The sequence below is a fragment of the Haliotis rufescens genome, unplaced genomic scaffold, assembly GCF_023055435.1.
Source record: "Haliotis rufescens isolate VD_foot unplaced genomic scaffold, xgHalRufe1.0.p SCAF_16, whole genome shotgun sequence".
Classification (NCBI taxonomy): Eukaryota; Metazoa; Mollusca; class Gastropoda; order Lepetellida; family Haliotidae; genus Haliotis; species Haliotis rufescens.
This window is the reverse complement of record NW_025963846.1, coordinates 23,750,449-23,767,512: the sequence shown is the minus strand read 5'-3', so window position 1 is coordinate 23,767,512 and position 17,064 is coordinate 23,750,449. Positions and strand designations below refer to the sequence as shown.

General features: G+C 43.3%; 2 protein-coding genes across 3 annotated transcripts in view; one reads left to right on the top strand and one right to left on the bottom strand.

Moving 5' to 3' along the window:
* LOC124133829 overlaps positions 1-17,064 on the top strand; it is a 74,825-nt gene that overhangs the window by 22,468 nt on the left and 35,293 nt on the right. The window contains exons 10-11 of the mRNA XM_046498367.2: positions 1,558-1,668; positions 15,091-15,201. Of these exons, the coding sequence (XP_046354323.1) occupies positions 1,558-1,668; positions 15,091-15,201 (222 nt within the window). The remainder of the gene's footprint in view (positions 1-1,557; positions 1,669-15,090; positions 15,202-17,064) is intronic.
* Positions 1-17,064, bottom strand: part of LOC124133830 (orexin receptor type 2-like) — a 156,599-nt gene that overhangs the window by 125,513 nt on the left and 14,022 nt on the right. The window lies entirely within an intron of this gene.

Genomic DNA, 17,064 nt, shown 5'->3' with positions numbered 1-17,064 from the left:
AATGGCACTACTAACACAGTCGATACACATGGCACATGTGACACAGTGTGGAAAAGATTACTTCAAAGATCACTGACTCTAGCCCAGATGATCTACGTCTGTAGACAACCAAAACACCTCACATTTCTGCAGTATTTCCAACACCTCACATTTCTGCAGTATTTCCAATACCTCACATTTCTGCAGTATTTCCAACACGAAATCATCAAGATCGTTAAATAAGAAACGTGAAGTGCACATATGCCCGGTGATGACTGTTCCTGAACAATGTGATAAACACATACACCCGGTGATGACTGTTCCTGAACAATGTGATAAACACATATGCCCGGTGATGACTGTTCCTGAACAGTGTGATAAACACATATGCTAGGTGATGACTGTTCCTGAACAATGTGATAAACACATATGCTAGGTGATGACTGTTCCTGAACAATGTGATAAACACATATACCCGGTGATGACTGTTCCCGAACAATGTGATAAACACACATTCTCGCTGATGACTGTTCCTGAACAATGTGATAAACACATATACCCGGTGATGACTGTTCCTGAACAATGTGATAAACACATATACCCGGTGATGACTGTTCCCGAGCAATGTAATAAACAAACATGCTCGGTGATGACTGTTCCTGAACAATGTGATAAACACATATATCCGGTGATGACTGTTCCTGAACAATGTGATAAACACATATTCCCGGTGATGACTGTTCCTGAACAATGTGATAAACACAAATACCCGGTGATGACTGTTCCCGAACAATGTGATAAACACACATTCTCGCTGATGATTGTTCCTGAACAATGTGATAAACACATATACCCGGTGATGACTGTTCCTGAACAATGTGATAAACACATATGCCTGGTGATGACTGATCCCGAGCAATGTAATAAACAAACATGCTCGCTGATGACTGTCCCTGAACAATGTGATAAACACATATACCCGTTGATGACTGTTCCCGAACAATGTGATAAACACATATACCCGGTGATGATTGTTCCTGTACAATGTGATAAACACATATACCCATTGATGACTGTTCCCGAACAATGTGATAAACACATATACCCGGTGATGACTGTTCCCGAACAATGTGATAAACACATATACCCGTTGATGACTGTTCCTGTACAGTGTGATAAACACATATACCCGGTGATGACTTCTCGAACAATGGGATAAACACATATGCCCGCTGATGACTGTTCCCGAACAATGTAATAAACAAACATGCTCGGTGATGACTGTTCCTGAACAATGGGATAAACACATATGCCCGCTGATGACTGTTCCCGAACAATGTAATAAACAAACATGCTCGGTGGTGACTGTTCCTGAACAATGGGATAAACACATATGCCCGCTGATGACTGTTCCCGAACAATGTAATAAACAAACATGCTCGGTGATGACAGTTCCAGAGCAATCTCAAACTGCATAGCACCGCACCTTAGACTGTGATTGAAGATAAATTGTATGTAACAAAAACAGCCATTATTTCACGTATGCTACCATGAGAAAAAAAACCCGTCTTTTTTCAGCTCCCATAGAGCCCGGACCAGCCGACTATCATGTGCGTAACGTGACCCTGAGGAAGGACCCAGTATTCACCTGCAGGCAACGTTGCAAGCCATCGTTTCCGGACCCGCTATGTAAGCTACATTCGTTCCTTCAGGAAACCCGTCAATCGTTGTTTCCCGTATTCAAAATAATAGGCTCTGTCACGCATGCGCTAGACCACTTTGCTACAGGAACGACTTCTAATGGCACATTCTGTCCTTGCATGGGATGTTAGCACCATTTGTGTTTACATGAATACAAATTATTGAAGCGCAATTGGATTAAACCTAGTAATGATTTACTGAAACACATAACCAGATATTTGGTGTGGGAAGTAACACAGTAGTACCGGAGATTTGAACACTTGATGAGTCATGACATATTACAACTAGGACAACGATGGACACTTGTCCAATACAGGGAGACCGACAACGTGGTCTAGTGGAAGAGGGTCCGCCAGGAGAGCGGAAGGTCTGGGGTTAAAAGGTGAGGTGGTGAGGTGAAATTGGGTTTAACGTCGCGTCCAAGATTATTGCATTTATATAGCGACGTGCATGCACGTGTGTGTGTGGCTGCTTGTACTAGTCCGGACTGATGCCGATTTATAGTGCTAGCACGCTGAGATACCATGCCGCAGTTTAACATGGATACCCCACTCAGACACAGTATACTGACTCCGAGCCGACCAGTTCTTGTTTTAGCCCTTTAATGCCGAGCGCCAGACAGGGTTACAACAAGTACCATCTTTAACTTCTTTTGGTATGACGCGGCCGGTGGGGTTAAAAGACATTAAAAGATGGTATTTGTTGTTACCCTGTCTGGCACTCGGCACTAAGGGGCTCAAACAAGAACTGGTCGGTTCGGAGTCAGTATGCGAGTGGGGTATTCATGTTAAACTGCGGCATAGTATCTCAGTGGGCTAGCACTATATATCGGCATTAGTCGGGACTAGTACAAGCAGCCACACATACACACGCGCACGCACGTGCGCACACATACACACACATGCACGTGGTTTAAACATATTTTTATTCCTTGAAATGAGTTGGGATTGGTGAACAAGCTTTACAGCTTATGTTAACACCGCTCCCATACAACATATATTTTATATTGAAATGAAGGATGTGACCTCATCGATATAGACATTATTTAAATAATATGTTTGTACATATTACATCAAATACAAATACAAAGTGAACATAAATAGAGAGTTAGAGCTTGTGTGTGTCTAACAAGTCGTTTGTAACAAAAGTCAATCATGAGGTTATTGTCCGGTTTATTTAATTATTAATTTATGAAGAGCTGAAACGTTTTGTCTTGATGATGAAATCGTGGACGGATTCAACTAATTTCTGGTTTTCAGAGTAAGCAAGTTCATTGTTTCCGTTCATAATAGTATCCAGGTTATAACCGGTAGTGTAAAAGTGCATATTAAGTCTTATCTGAGTAAAGTTACAGCAAGTAAAGAAATAACGTAAGGCGTTTTCACTCTGATATCCACAGGAGCAACACGGACTGTCAATTAAATGTCTGTTATAATACTTATCGGCGTTTAGGTCGCTACAGCCGAGTCTGAGGCGGCAGTGAACGATTTAACAGAATCGAGTGCCATAGCTAATGTCAAAATAAGTCTTATTTTCGGTTTTCGTAATTAGGTTTTTAAATTCTGACAGACTACTTGACTCTTTGGACTTCGGTAGAGCATTCCATAAGTGTATTGTGTCTGGTAAAAAGGATTTGGCGTAAGAAGAAGTACGGCTATAAATTCCTTGTATTTCAGAACTGTTTCTTAAATTATAGTTTGTAGTTTCGGAGACAAAGTTTGGGATCAAATCACAAAGATAGTTCTGGAATTGGTTGTTATACATTTTAAAGAAAAAAGTTAATTTTTGGCAGTATCTTCTATCTTGCAAGGATTGAGATTTAGTTTCATTATAAAGCTTCTAATGATTTGTGCCACGAACGGCACCACATATAGTTCTCAGGGCATCAAGATGTAAACTTTCTAATATACGCGATTGCTCAGACGTACAGTTATCCCAAATATGCGAACAATAGTCAAATGTTGGCAAGATGACTTATACATAGTATCCAAGGTTTTACGTGATAACCGGTATTTAAAACTCCTCAGACAACTGATCATAGGGCGAACTTTTTGTACAATATCATTAATGTGATCAGTCCATGTACAGTCGCTTTGGAGTGTCACTCCTAAATGTTTATGACTTTGGACTTCTTTTATGATTGTTCCGTCCATAAGTAGGTTCGGCTTTAGAGACGGTTTAGCTTTACGTGAGTATTGGATGGTTTCGGCCTTATTTGGGTTAAATGTAACCTGCCACTTACGGGCCCATTGTGAAATTGTATCTAGATCATTGTTAAGACAGGTAGCAGCAACTGATGGATCTTCTATGATAACATATAATGAAGTGTCATCTGCAAAGAGACGAATGTTGCTGTCAATATCACATACAATATCGTTAATGTTTATCAGAAAAAGAAGTGGTCCAAGGACTGAGCCCTGGGGTACTCCAGCTAGTACAGCTTTCTTGTCAGATTTGTACCCGTTAACTGCTACCCGTTTTACTCTATTTTCAAAATAACTTTCAAACCATTTTAATAGTTCGCCTTGGATACCATGAGTTTTCAGTTTATTAATAATTCCTCTATGCCATTCCTCCACACATGCACGTCGCTATATAAGCGCCAAGATTTAGAACAATTATACTTTTCAACAAAAGTAGGGGATGTGACATGAGCAGAACAAAGATGAGTGTTGACGATAAACACCCTATGCAAGAACGTTTATGTTTGTAAAACATGACGCCAAAACACATCCCATAGTTTGCACGTGCCACGCGCAGTAGCGCCACACGCGTGCGCAGGGTGTCATTCCTGATTTTGAAACTTTCAAATACGGTAGATTAATCTGTGGATCATTATTTCTGTCAATCATATTGACTCTACTGATCATGCAGTCGTGATTTACTTGATGTCATTCATTGTGTGTGTATGAACTAGCGATGCTGCGTCTGCAACGCGCGGAGCGTCTACGGACTATTGGCATGCTGGAAGTCGGCGTGGAAGGTGGTGAGGTGAAATGGGGTTTAACGTCGCGTCCAAGATTATTGCACTTATATAGCGACGTGCATGCACGTGTGTGTGTGTGGCTGCTTGTACTAGTCCGGACTCATGCCGATTTATAGTGCTAGCTCACTGAGATACCATGCCGCAGTTTAACATGAATACCTCACTCAGAAACAGTATACTGACTCCGAGCCGACCAGTCCTTGTTTTAGCCCCTTAATGCCGAGCGCCAGACCGGGTAACAACAAGTACCATCTTTTAACGTCTTTTGGTATGACGTGGCCGGGGATCGAACCCCGGACCTTCCGCTCTCCGGGCGGACGCTCTACCACTAGCCCACGGAGGCGGTTGAAGTCGGCGCGTAGTGGCCAATACGTTCAATGTTTCACAGTCAGATTAACAGACATAGGAACAGGTACCAACAAACCCATACTGTTGACGATCGACGCCGTTAAGGGCGTCCCAGATCAACAAGAGTACTTAGTCGATTGATCCGAAACCAGACTCAACGAAATCAAGCTCAAACGACGAATCAAATCGCTGCAAACTTTCATCAGGCTACTGGAGTACGAGGCCCGGGTCCGACAATTTGAAATCGTCTACAGGCAGCTCATCTCCAAGTTCGACCTCTCCAACTGTTGTGCCGCTCCTAACAATCGTCATATTGTCAACAGACGTCCATGGTGTACACAACGTCGATGCTGTATTCGTCGTTGGTCACGTGTCGTTTTTTCTTGAGTCCCGATTCACGTTGCACTTCCTTCGTAGACGTGGTCGTGTCTGGCGACGTCGACATGAACGTCAAGCAATGTCAACCCGTGACCTCAAGACAGATTTGACTGTGGAGCGGTTATGGTGTCGGTTGGCATCACTATAAATGCCCAAACCCAATTCCATATTGTACAAGGAAGGGTCACGGCACACAATAACACACTGACACCCTTCGTTGTCCAGTTCGCAGGGCATGAGGGTCGACGTTTTGTCTTTCAGAATGACAACGCCCGTTGTCACCCTGCACGAATAGTCACTTCACACCTCCAACAACACATGACAACAATTACATGGCCAGCAATGAGCAAGACCTTTCCCTCATTGAACAGATCCGGGCTAGAATAGGTCTTCAGCAACCCATGCTTGCCGTAAAGGCGACTATGCTTGTTGTAAGAGGCGACTAACGGGATCTGGTTGTCAAGCTCGCTGACTTGGTTGATGCATGTCATCGATCCAAATTGCGTGGATCGATGCTCATGATATCGATCACTGGATCGTCTTGTCCAGACTCGATTATTTACAGACTGCCGTCTGGAATATTGCTGAGTGCGGCGTTAAACAACAAACCAACCAACCGGGCCAGTAGTCTAAGGCGCAGCGATTCGCGGTGCAGTATTGCGTCCCTTGGGCATGCCAGAAACCTATGATTGTGGGTTCGAATCCCGGTTCGCCAAGAATATGTTTCCAAGGCCGTAGTTACGTTTTTTTGACAGGGGTTTGTGAGTTTTGTTTAACGCCGCTTTGAACAGTAATTTCAGTTACATGGAGGGGTGTCATCTTGGGGTGTGAGGAAAGCCCGAAATGATGCAGGTCTTAGATGTTTGACCACCAACACTGGCATTGTGCTGTCAAACCAAGAAACATAGTCAGAGCGAAGTGGGATTCGAACCCACGACCCCACGATTCCGACATGCCTAAGGGACCTATCATAGCAACACTGAGGTAAAATACCCTTGATAATGGAAGATGGCGTTCAGTTGGGTTTTAAGAATGTCGGTCATAAAATGTCTTTTCCCCTCTTATTTTCATTTAAAACTTTTAATTACACATTTCAGTTACTCCTTTATTTTGGATTATTCATTGAGGAAAAAACATCATCATTGTCAGCTTATAGTTATTCATTGCCATTGTATCAATGTTCCAATTAATGAGAAAACAATTTATCCTTTAACAATTTGCTGGCTACAATTATTGTTCCATAATCACATCCATCAATAATCCCCAAATGTGACATAAAGATTTATTTGTTTTGTTGAAAATGCTATCAATGATCTAAGTTAATTGTTAACGCAAAATATCCCGATCGATTCAGGTAATTCTCCCTCACCCAGGAAATATAAAGCATATTTGTCTGGTAATCTTAAACGCAGTGACACACAGGGGGACTATCCCAACTCTGTAAACACTGAAGGAATGATCGCATACCATTGGTTGAAAACTGTAACGGCTTGTAGCAGTTTAATTGAACCATGCGCCGGCACTGTGTTTCTGGACGCAGCCCATCCTCGGTACCCAGGGGTTTATTTCTACATGTGATCCATGTTTTGCAGAGCAGCTTGAAATGATGTACCTAACTCATTTGTCACCACTCCCAGCTGTTATGAGTGAGTGAGTGAGTGAGTTGGGTTTAACGCCGTTTTTAAAAGTATTCCAGTTATATCACGGCGTGTCAGCTTAATATGGGAGGAAAGCCCGAAGTGATGCAGGTCTCAGACGTTTACCACTTCGGTGAAACCCACGAGCACGGGTATGGTGCTGACAAACCTAGAAACATAATCGGGGCGAACCGGGATTCGAACCCACAATCATAGGTTTCTGGCGTGCCCAAGGGACGCAACTCTGCACAGCGAATCGCGGCGCCTTAGACGACTGGGCCACCCGTGCCCCCCCCCCCCCCCCCCCCCCCCACCCCATGCCCCCCCCCCACCCCCCACCCCCCACCCCCCCACCCCACCCCCCTCCAGCTGTTATGAAACGTACAAGAAGGCGTTCAGTTTGTCCCGAAATTACACGAGTTGTTCTCGAAGCCGAAGTCACCGAGTATGAGAACTTCTCCACATTACTTATACACCTACCTCCACCAGTAGAACAAATCCCATGCATCTCAAAATTAACTACTTTAAAAATTTAAAATTACTTTGATCCATTGTAAAAAAAAAGTTCTAATTAGAAATGCAATTCGAAGCATTTTATAGCACCCGATGTCGACAATGTTTTCTAAAGTAAAAGATCAACAAATATTTTTTAAAGTTTTAAGTGGATTTATCATAACCCCCAATACAATGCCAGTTCAACAAAGCGATTGTAGCGCTTAGGTGATCGCACTTTCCATACTTTAGCATTTCGCTTAACGACAGTCGTTGCTCTACGATCGCTTTGTGGAGCGTGGGAATTATTCTGGACCTGTGCAATTGCCCCGTAGTTTCGATTAAAAAATGACACAACTCTAATCAATTTAGGTAAGGGGAAAGAGATTTCACGTCGCGCTGAAGAGTATTGCACTAACATCGCGACGTGCATCCACGTGTGGCTTCTTGCCCTAGTCCGCACTTACGACTGTTTTATAGCGCTAGCCCACTGAGATACCTTGCTGCAGTAGAACATTGATACCACACATAAACTTCCCCTGAGCCACCAGTTCTTGTTTTATAACCCGCATGCCGAACCCCAGGCAGGGTAACATTAAGTACCATCTTTTCACGTCTTTTGGTATGCATATGACGCGACCAGGAATAGAACCACGGACCTTTAGTTTTCCGGGAAGACGCTCTATCAACGAGCCCAGGGAGGCGGTCGCTGATCAAATTACACTTGTTTGCGAGAGATAACTAGAACCTGATCATCATTCTGAGTGAGTGAGTGAGTTTGGTTTAACGCCGCTTTTAACAGTATTCCAGTTATATCACGTCCAGTTATATCACGAAGTGATGCAGATCTCAGATGTTTACCACTTCGGTGAAACCCACGAGCATGGGTATTGTGCTGACAGACCTAGAAATATAATCGGGGCGAACCGGGATTCGAACCCTCAATCATAGGTTTCTGGCGTGCCCAAGGGACGCAACTCTGCACTGCGAATCGCGGCGCCTTAGACGACTGGGCCACTCGTGCCACCTCATCATTCTGCAAGATGAGTTTGATGGCATCTTTGGTTTGTTTGTAACGCCGCACTCGCTATATGATTGCAATCTTTAATAATCGAGATTACCCCAGTCAATCCCGTGACTGATATCATGAGCAACGACCCAGGTCGCTGGGGTAAGATCACACGCAGTCAACCAAGTTATAGTAGCAAATGAGCCCATATATTTTACCATAGTTGCACGGGGATCTATTACCCTGCGTCCAATAAACGGTCACATACAATATCTTCATGAACTCACAAGGAAGAGAATTTATGGATGTCAACTTCTTTATTATGAGGAACACAACATTTCGGAGTATACGCTTACTCCTCCATCAGATGTGTATCACTTCTAAATGCCTTTCAAAGATCATCTTCCCGAGGCAAGTGAGTTAACTGACTATAAAAGTCCAGTTCCCTTTTAAAGTCAGTTAACTCTCTTGCCTCGGGAAGATGTTCAAAGATTTGATTCATGAACTTATTTTATCCATACCAAAGTCAATGCAGGATAAACCCACAGGTACAGATCTCTGAAACGCAATAGTTTTGTAAATAGTGTGCCCTTGTTAAATAAATTTGAATTAAGCAGTAATAAAAATAATAAAAATAATAAAATAAAAATAGTCTGTTATAATATGACGATATTTAACCTCTGTCTTATTTATGAAAGCAATTTGGTTTTAAGATGTTGTGTAAATCTACCCATATTAGTCAATAACATTATTTTTATTTGTTTTCCAAAGGGTTTTTTATCAAAGTAAACAAGACAAATGTGAAGGACAGAGCCCCTCCTGGCGTAAACCGGAGGTCAAATGTGCTCTCACGTTGTCTCGCGAGACTGCTGCATTTATCGCGTGTCCGACCTCTCCAGGGAGGAACCATGAGGGTGTGCAGAGTCTAGTTGTTTATACGAATCTCATCTTCTTCAATACAACCCTCCTGAGACCTGCTTGTGGGGATAAATCACTAATCCCATTTGACACGCAGCAAAGGCTTGTCCAATGTAATTTGTAGACACCATTTCTTCAAAGTTCCTCAATCTCATTCCCGTAATGACCTTTTTGTTTTTCTTTTTCTTTTTTCCCCGTAATGAACTTAGGCTTGACGTATCATTAAAACACATCTGTGACGTCATTCTATTGTTTGAACGCTCCATTATTTTTCAGGAATGGAGAGTTGCTTGTCAACTGTACATTATCTTGAAGCAGCATTTGAATTTTTCAAATATTTTCAACTTCAGAATATTTTTGTAAAAGTAGGGATGAGTTTTAAGTAGGGGAATATCCTCGTAACTCTCCATTCCTTAAAAATAATAGGCCTCGGCCCCTGCAGGGCCTCTGCTCCATTATTTTTAAGGAATGGAGAGTTACTCGGACATTCCCCTCTACGTCAACTGGGGTGTGATGCAGTTTGATGTTTTCTAGAAGATATTATTTTAAAAAATCGCATAAATCTTACAAATTAGTGAGTTGGTTGGGTTTGATGCCACTTCGAACAATATTTCAGTAATATCACGGCGCGCCAATTTTGCGTTGGAAGAAACCCTAAGCTGATGCAGGTCGTAGATCAACACGCACAACTCTGCATAGAGAAACCCACGAGCACGGGTATTGTGCTGACGTCCAATTATCCAAAAAGGAATTTGGGATCAGCAGATCCTGACACTATTAAGGGATGCAACTCTGCACAGCGAATATCTACCCCTCAGACTACCGGGCCACTGACAAATGAAATATATTTACCATCAATTAAAATCATCAGAACTTAAAAAGGGAGGGAGGTTAATTAAAGGTTAAAATTCAACCCTGACCTTCGCCTAAGGGTTATGAACTAGGTTCTAGCATAATGTTTGTTTGTTTGTCGTTTAACGCCACACTCAGCAATATTCCAGCTATATGACGGCAGTCTCTAAATAATCAAGTCTGGACCAGTCAATCCAGTGATTTACGTCATGAGCATCGATCCATGCAATTGGAATACGATGACATGCTTCAACCAAGTCAGCGAGCCTGATACCCGATCCCGTTAGTCGCCTATTACGACAAGCATAGTCGCCTTTCAGGACAAGCATGGGTTGCTGAAGACCTATTCCACCCCGGATCTTCACGGTCGATTCTAGCATCAGTATCATGTTACTTGTTCTACGGGCCTTTGGCCTACAGTTCAGAAATAAACACATTTCAAATAAAAAGATTTCAAAGATTCTGGCATCGTGACCTAAGCACAAACATTTGGACAATGCCAGCCATACTTGTGATTTGGTGCCAGTGAAGCTACTTGAATGCAGTCGCCGTGCTGCATCCTGGTCACCCGACATGCAGGCAGTTACAGCCTCTTTGAAAGCATATCCACGTCCACAGTTGCGTCCTGCCTGGCCTTGAGATAACGTGATCTGGCATATGCATTGCCATTTACTCTCAGTCGTAATTGTGTTTTTTTATGAAGGCAACAATATAAAATAATACCCGCTCATGTTTGTAAGCACGTATCGCGCTGAAATAACAAGGGGAGAATGGCGAAGGTCGATAAACCTTTGGCATTGGAGTGTTGGCAATGTGATCTAGAGTAACACTAATCTTTGAAAACATTTCTTGAAAATATATTTTTATAATAAAACCTTTCTTCCTCTGCCGTTTTCGTTGGAAAATAGACTTGGTTTAGTTTGATGTAGACTTACTTAGGCTTTTAGTAAAAAATTATCTAATAAGCATATAAATTCCCCAGTCATGTGCAGGACTATCGTGATCGTGGCGTAGATGGAGTCTCCATCCAACTGGCGAGCCAAGGCTACGATATAAGTGAGTGAGTGACTATGGTTTTACGCCGCTTTTAGCAATGTTCCAGCAATATCACGGCGGGGGACCCCAGAAATGGGCTTCACACATTGTACACATGTCGGGAATCGAACCCGGGTCTTCGGCGTGACGAGCGAAGGCTTTAACCACTAGGCTACCCGACTGCCCCTGGCTACGATATAAAGTGTCTGGTGATGCCAGATTACGTCCCCCTAAGACCAACCAGATCACACCCATTCTGCTCGCGTCCGATTCCAAAACCCTGGACGGCCTGGTCAAAACAGGTTGACCAAAGAATGGCCGATTTTAACTTTGGTTGACCAATGCTAGCACATTTCAACTGATTGACGTCATACTTCGATTGACCAGAGTTTCCGAAACCGACAGATCCCCTGGGTGCCATTGTACAAAACAACCTTAGCGCTACGACTGTCGTAAGTCAATGTTAACGCTAAGATCGCTCTGAACAACGGCACCCTGTTAAAGCTGATCAGTTTTATTGATTGATTCTATCATGAATAAAAGCATTGTTATGAATATAAATAACAAGGCATTTATAGAACATACATATATGGAGGAAGTATATTCATGATATACATCAGGGAAAAGTAAATATCGATTGTTGATATACATACTTTGGAATCAATAATAAAAAATAGATGTTGATTTTGGATCTCAGTTTGGTGTTCTGCGCAATATTTTGTATAACATGCATTACAGTAAACTATGTTCATAACGAACACGCTTATAACGTTTGTATAACCGAGTCAGCGAGCCTGACCACCCGATCCCGTAAGTCGCCTCTTACGACAAGCATAGTCGCCTTTTACGGCAAAGATGGTTGCTGAAGACCCATTCTACCCCGGATCTTCACGAGTTCGCTTATAACGAACTGACCGATATAAGGAACTGTTTTTGGCCCCGGCCATTAGCTGTATATACTGTGTGTATGCTTATGACGAACTACGGTTATAACGAACTTAAATAAGTAGTCCCTTTAATTTGAGTTCGTTATAACCGTAGTTTACTGTAGATAGAAGAGGTTCAATGGCAGGTTTGACAAGCAAACAAAAACACTTGCTGACCCTCATAGCTTTGTTTTATCCTATCACACGTGAGTGAGTGAGTGAGTTGGGTTTAACGCCGCTTTTAACAGTATTCCAGTTATATCATGGCGTGTTAGCTTAATGTGGGAGGAAAGCCCGAATTGATGCAGGTCTCAGACGTTTACCACTTCGGTGAAACCCACGAGCACGGGTATGGTGCTGACAAACCTAGAAACATAATCGGGGCGAACCGGGATTCGAACCCACAATCCTAGGTATCTGGCTAGCCCAAGGGATGCAATTCTGCACAGCTAATCGTGGCGCCTTAGACGACTGGGCCACCCGTGCCCCATCTATCACACGTATTTCACAGAGCCATAGTATGTTTATCGACAGCCATTTTGAATAAAGTTCCCGATTTAGGTTTTCTATTTCAGGTTCTGCCCTAAGTAAATCGTTGAATAACACTAGTTAACTCAGGTTGAACCTAATCAGCCCTGGTTGCCAGACATGTGCCACAGCGTTAACCTCAGTTGACTTAGGTCACCCACATTTTAATAATAACGCACTGACGGCAGAAAGGATGCAACCGGCTGCCTATAGGGATCAGTAAGAACGCTTTATAAATCAATGAATTTCCGTTATTGTAAGTGTCCGCTATAAACAGAAACTGCTGAGTGGACAAGTTCTAAAGCCCCAATAGAGCTCAGAGCTCTCTGGTCATCTAACGTGCATTAGACGCTGTAATTGTCGTCACAAACCCAAACACACTTCAAGTACCCGGTATCGTAATATGGATTGGGTAGCATAGCAGTGAGTAAATCTCCCGTGGTATCGCGGGAACACGACAGCCATGTTGAGATGGGATCGGCTCCCCTTTTATCAGCGTTATTCAGATGTCACATTATTCAATAGTGCAACATGTTGTGGGCTCAACTCGTAATCTGTAATAACCGAAAACATAAATTAGAGAGATACAGACTGAAAAAAATCGTCAGCGAAAATAAGCATAAATGCTGTGGAGAAAGAGTCAAACGGTGCGTTTAGATTCCACTGCATTTAGGAAACGGCAATGCTAAATAATTGCCAAGACATGCTTCTTAGGGAGGGGGTACTTCAATCTATTTTTTAAAGTATTTAAGAACTTGAGTCACAATCCTTTTTGTGTCTAACAAATATCAAGTTCTATTTAGCATTTAATATCCCCTTGTCATAATATGGTTCGTGGAACAGGTAACGATAAGTGGCTTCTGTGTGTGGTCTCCCTAAATTAGAGGTGAGGTGAGGTGAGGTGAAATTGGGTTTAATGTCGCGTCCAAGATTATTGCACTTATATAGCGACGTGCATGTACGTGTGTGTGTGTGTTTGTGTGGTTGCTTGTACTAGTCCGGACTGATGCCGATTTATAGTGCTAGCTCACTGAGATACCATGCCGCAGTTTAACATGAATACCCCACTCAGACACAGTATACTGACTCCGAGCCGACCAGTTCTTGTTTTAGCCCCTTAATGCCGAGCGCCAGACAGGGTAACAACAAGTACAATCTTTTAACGTCTTTTTGTATGACGCGGCCCGGGATCGAACCCTGGACCTTCCACTCTCCGGGCGGACGCTCTACCACTAGACCACGGAGGCGGTCACTTGAATTGGAGAGTTTACAACATCAGATTATCGTGGTATTAATGACAGGATAAACCAAATGGGGTGGGCGATGTTCTTGATTTACTTTAGAAATATGTATCAGTCATAAGTTCAAACATACGATGATTCAGACGAGTTGTCAAAAAGAAAACAAATTAGCAAACGCGCCACTGCAATGCCCGTCATTCCACCGTGGTATTTTGTTTCTTCCCCCAAACACCCTCACACACCTTTCTAGATCCGCTCTCAAATTCCATTCTCAGCTTCCTGGGGAGTATACTACCCAAGATGCCCCTAAATCCCCTTTTCGTTTGGGACCGAACATTACAAAGTACTTTGTTCCAGTAAATACAGGAAAATTTGTAAAATTTGTAAAATTGTCTTGCCTCAAGTTTATGGCCAAGGATTGCTAGACAGGCCGAATGTCCTAAAAAAACTGATTGGCTCCTCATTTTAGAGGGGCCGAGGGGGGGTTGGGTAGCCTAGTGGTTAAAGTGTTTGCTCGCCACGCCGAAGACTCAAGGTTTGATTCCCGACATGGGTACAATGTGTGCTAACCATTTCTGGTGTCCCCCGCCGTGATATTGCCGGAATATTGCTAAAAGCGGCGTAAAACAATACTCACTCACACAGAGAAAAAAGTATTTATTGAAGCAGTGACCATTTAGGTATCCTGTCTCTAACCACAAATATGTCATACATCATTGTAGTTTGTGACTGAGTATAGTTTCACGCCGCAATGTTCCATCAATAATGGACGCCAGAAAAGGGCTTCACACATTATACCCATGTGGGGAATCGAACCCGGACCTTAGGCGTGAACGCTTTGACCACAAGGCTACCCAACCGCCCCTTGCAGATAGAATGACAATGGTATACCATTCATATTATTCCATCAAAGAATATTGTGGCTTACGGCTGGTCTCCTAAGAAAGCGTTGGCGGTCGCGTCCATATATTGATGACCCGAGAAGATGCCCAAACTGATGCCGAAATCAACAACACATAATCACCACGTTCCTGTAATTGTCATTTTCCTCTTTTTGCAGCATACCCGACGGTGAGCCCCGGGCCTGGCAAGTACAACGTGAGAAAGGAGACCCAAAACAACGACGATCCTGCTTTTTCGATGGGGTCACGACGAACTAATCGCCAGAAAGGTAAAAAAGATTAAGTGGCTTACCATGATTGTCTGGTGTTGCGTTTGTACTTTTCTTACTTTTTGTTATCCCTGAAAATTCTTGAAAAATGTCATTTTTCTTCAGACTGTTGAAAAGTATGAAAGTGACTGCCACAAAAAAATAGCTTGATGCAAGGTGTTTTTCTTTAAGAAATATTCAGGCGCATAAATACAAAAAATATGATTTTGTAGCTCTAACTGAAAAATGGGCTTCACGCAATGTGCATGACAAGCGAACGCTTTAAACACAATGTTCCCCCTCACCTCTCTTAATTTCAGAGCTCACCCGTGAAGATTCGGGTTAGAATAGGTCTTCAGCAACCCATGCTTGCCGTGAAAGTTGACTGTGCTTGTCATAAGAGACGACTAACGGGATCGGGGGGTCAGGCTCGCTGACTTGGTTGATGCATGTCATCGTATCCCAATTGCGTGAATCGATGCTCATGACATCGATCACTGGCTTGTCTGGTCCAGACTCAATTATTTACAGACCACCTTCATATAGCTGGAATATTGCAGAATGTGGCGTTAAATGACAAACAAACGAACAAACAATTTCAGAGCTAAAAAGGGTACGAGTATAGGCTCTGGTTTATGTAAGAGTGAGTGGGTGAGTGAGTTGGGTTTAACGCCGCTTTTAACAGTATTCCAGTTATATCACGGCGTGTCAGCTTAATGTGGGAGGAAAGCCCGAAGTGATGCAGGTCTCGGACGATTACCACTTCGGTGAAACCCACGAGCACGGGTATGGTGCTGACAAACCTAGAAACATAATCGGGGCGAACCGGGATTCGAACCCACAATCATAGGTTTCTGGCGTGTCCAGGGACGCAACTCTGCACAGCGAATCGCGGCGCCTTAGACGACTGGGCCACCCGTGACCCCGGTGTATGTAAGAGAGACTGAAAGCACAATAGCGGACGCCCACACATTCACACATCATGTCTACACGCTTTTTATGAGTTCGAAGTGCAAAGCATATTTATGATAACCCAAACTGTTCTAATTTAACAACATACCCATTCCGGGACTGATCCAAAAGACCAGGGTCCAGAATAGGTCCCAAGAAACATACATGCTTGTTGTAAGGGGCGATAAATGAATCGAGAATCGGGCGCGGTCTCTTGGTCGTCTTATCCCGTGCTCACAATATCAATCACTGGTTTGTATATTCAAGGTTCATGTTATTGCAGGCAACTGTCATGTACCTAGAATATGGATGAGAACGGCGTTAAACAACGAACAAATAAACAAAACAGCGTAGACAAAAGTTATAATAATTGTAATAAAACGCTGCATATTCTGGTTCTTAATGATCTCGGGGGCACAGATGGCCCAGTCGTCTAAGGCGCCGTGATTCGCTGTGATTGTGGATTCGAATCCCGGTTCGTCCCGATTATGTTTCTAGGTTTGTCAGCACCATACCCGTGCTCGTGGGTTTCACCCAACTGGTAAACGTCCGAGACCTGCATCACTTCGGGCTTTCCTCCAACATTAAGCCGACGCGCCGCGATATAACTGGAATACTGTTAAAAGCGGCGTTAAACCCAACTGACTCACTCACTCACTCTAAATAATCTCAAACTGTTTAACGTCTTCGTCTCCAAGTAAAATTATTGGGGACCGCCTCCGTGGTCTAATGGTAGAGCGTCCGCCCGGAGAGCGTAAGGGCCGGGGTTCGATCCCCGCCCGCGTCATACCAAAAGACGTTAAAAGATGGTACTTGTTGTTACCCTGTCTGGCGCTCGGCATTAAGAGGCTAAAACAAGGACTGGTCGGCTCGGAGTCAGTATACTGTGTCTGAGTGGGGTATTCATGTTAAACTGCGGCATGGTATCTCAGT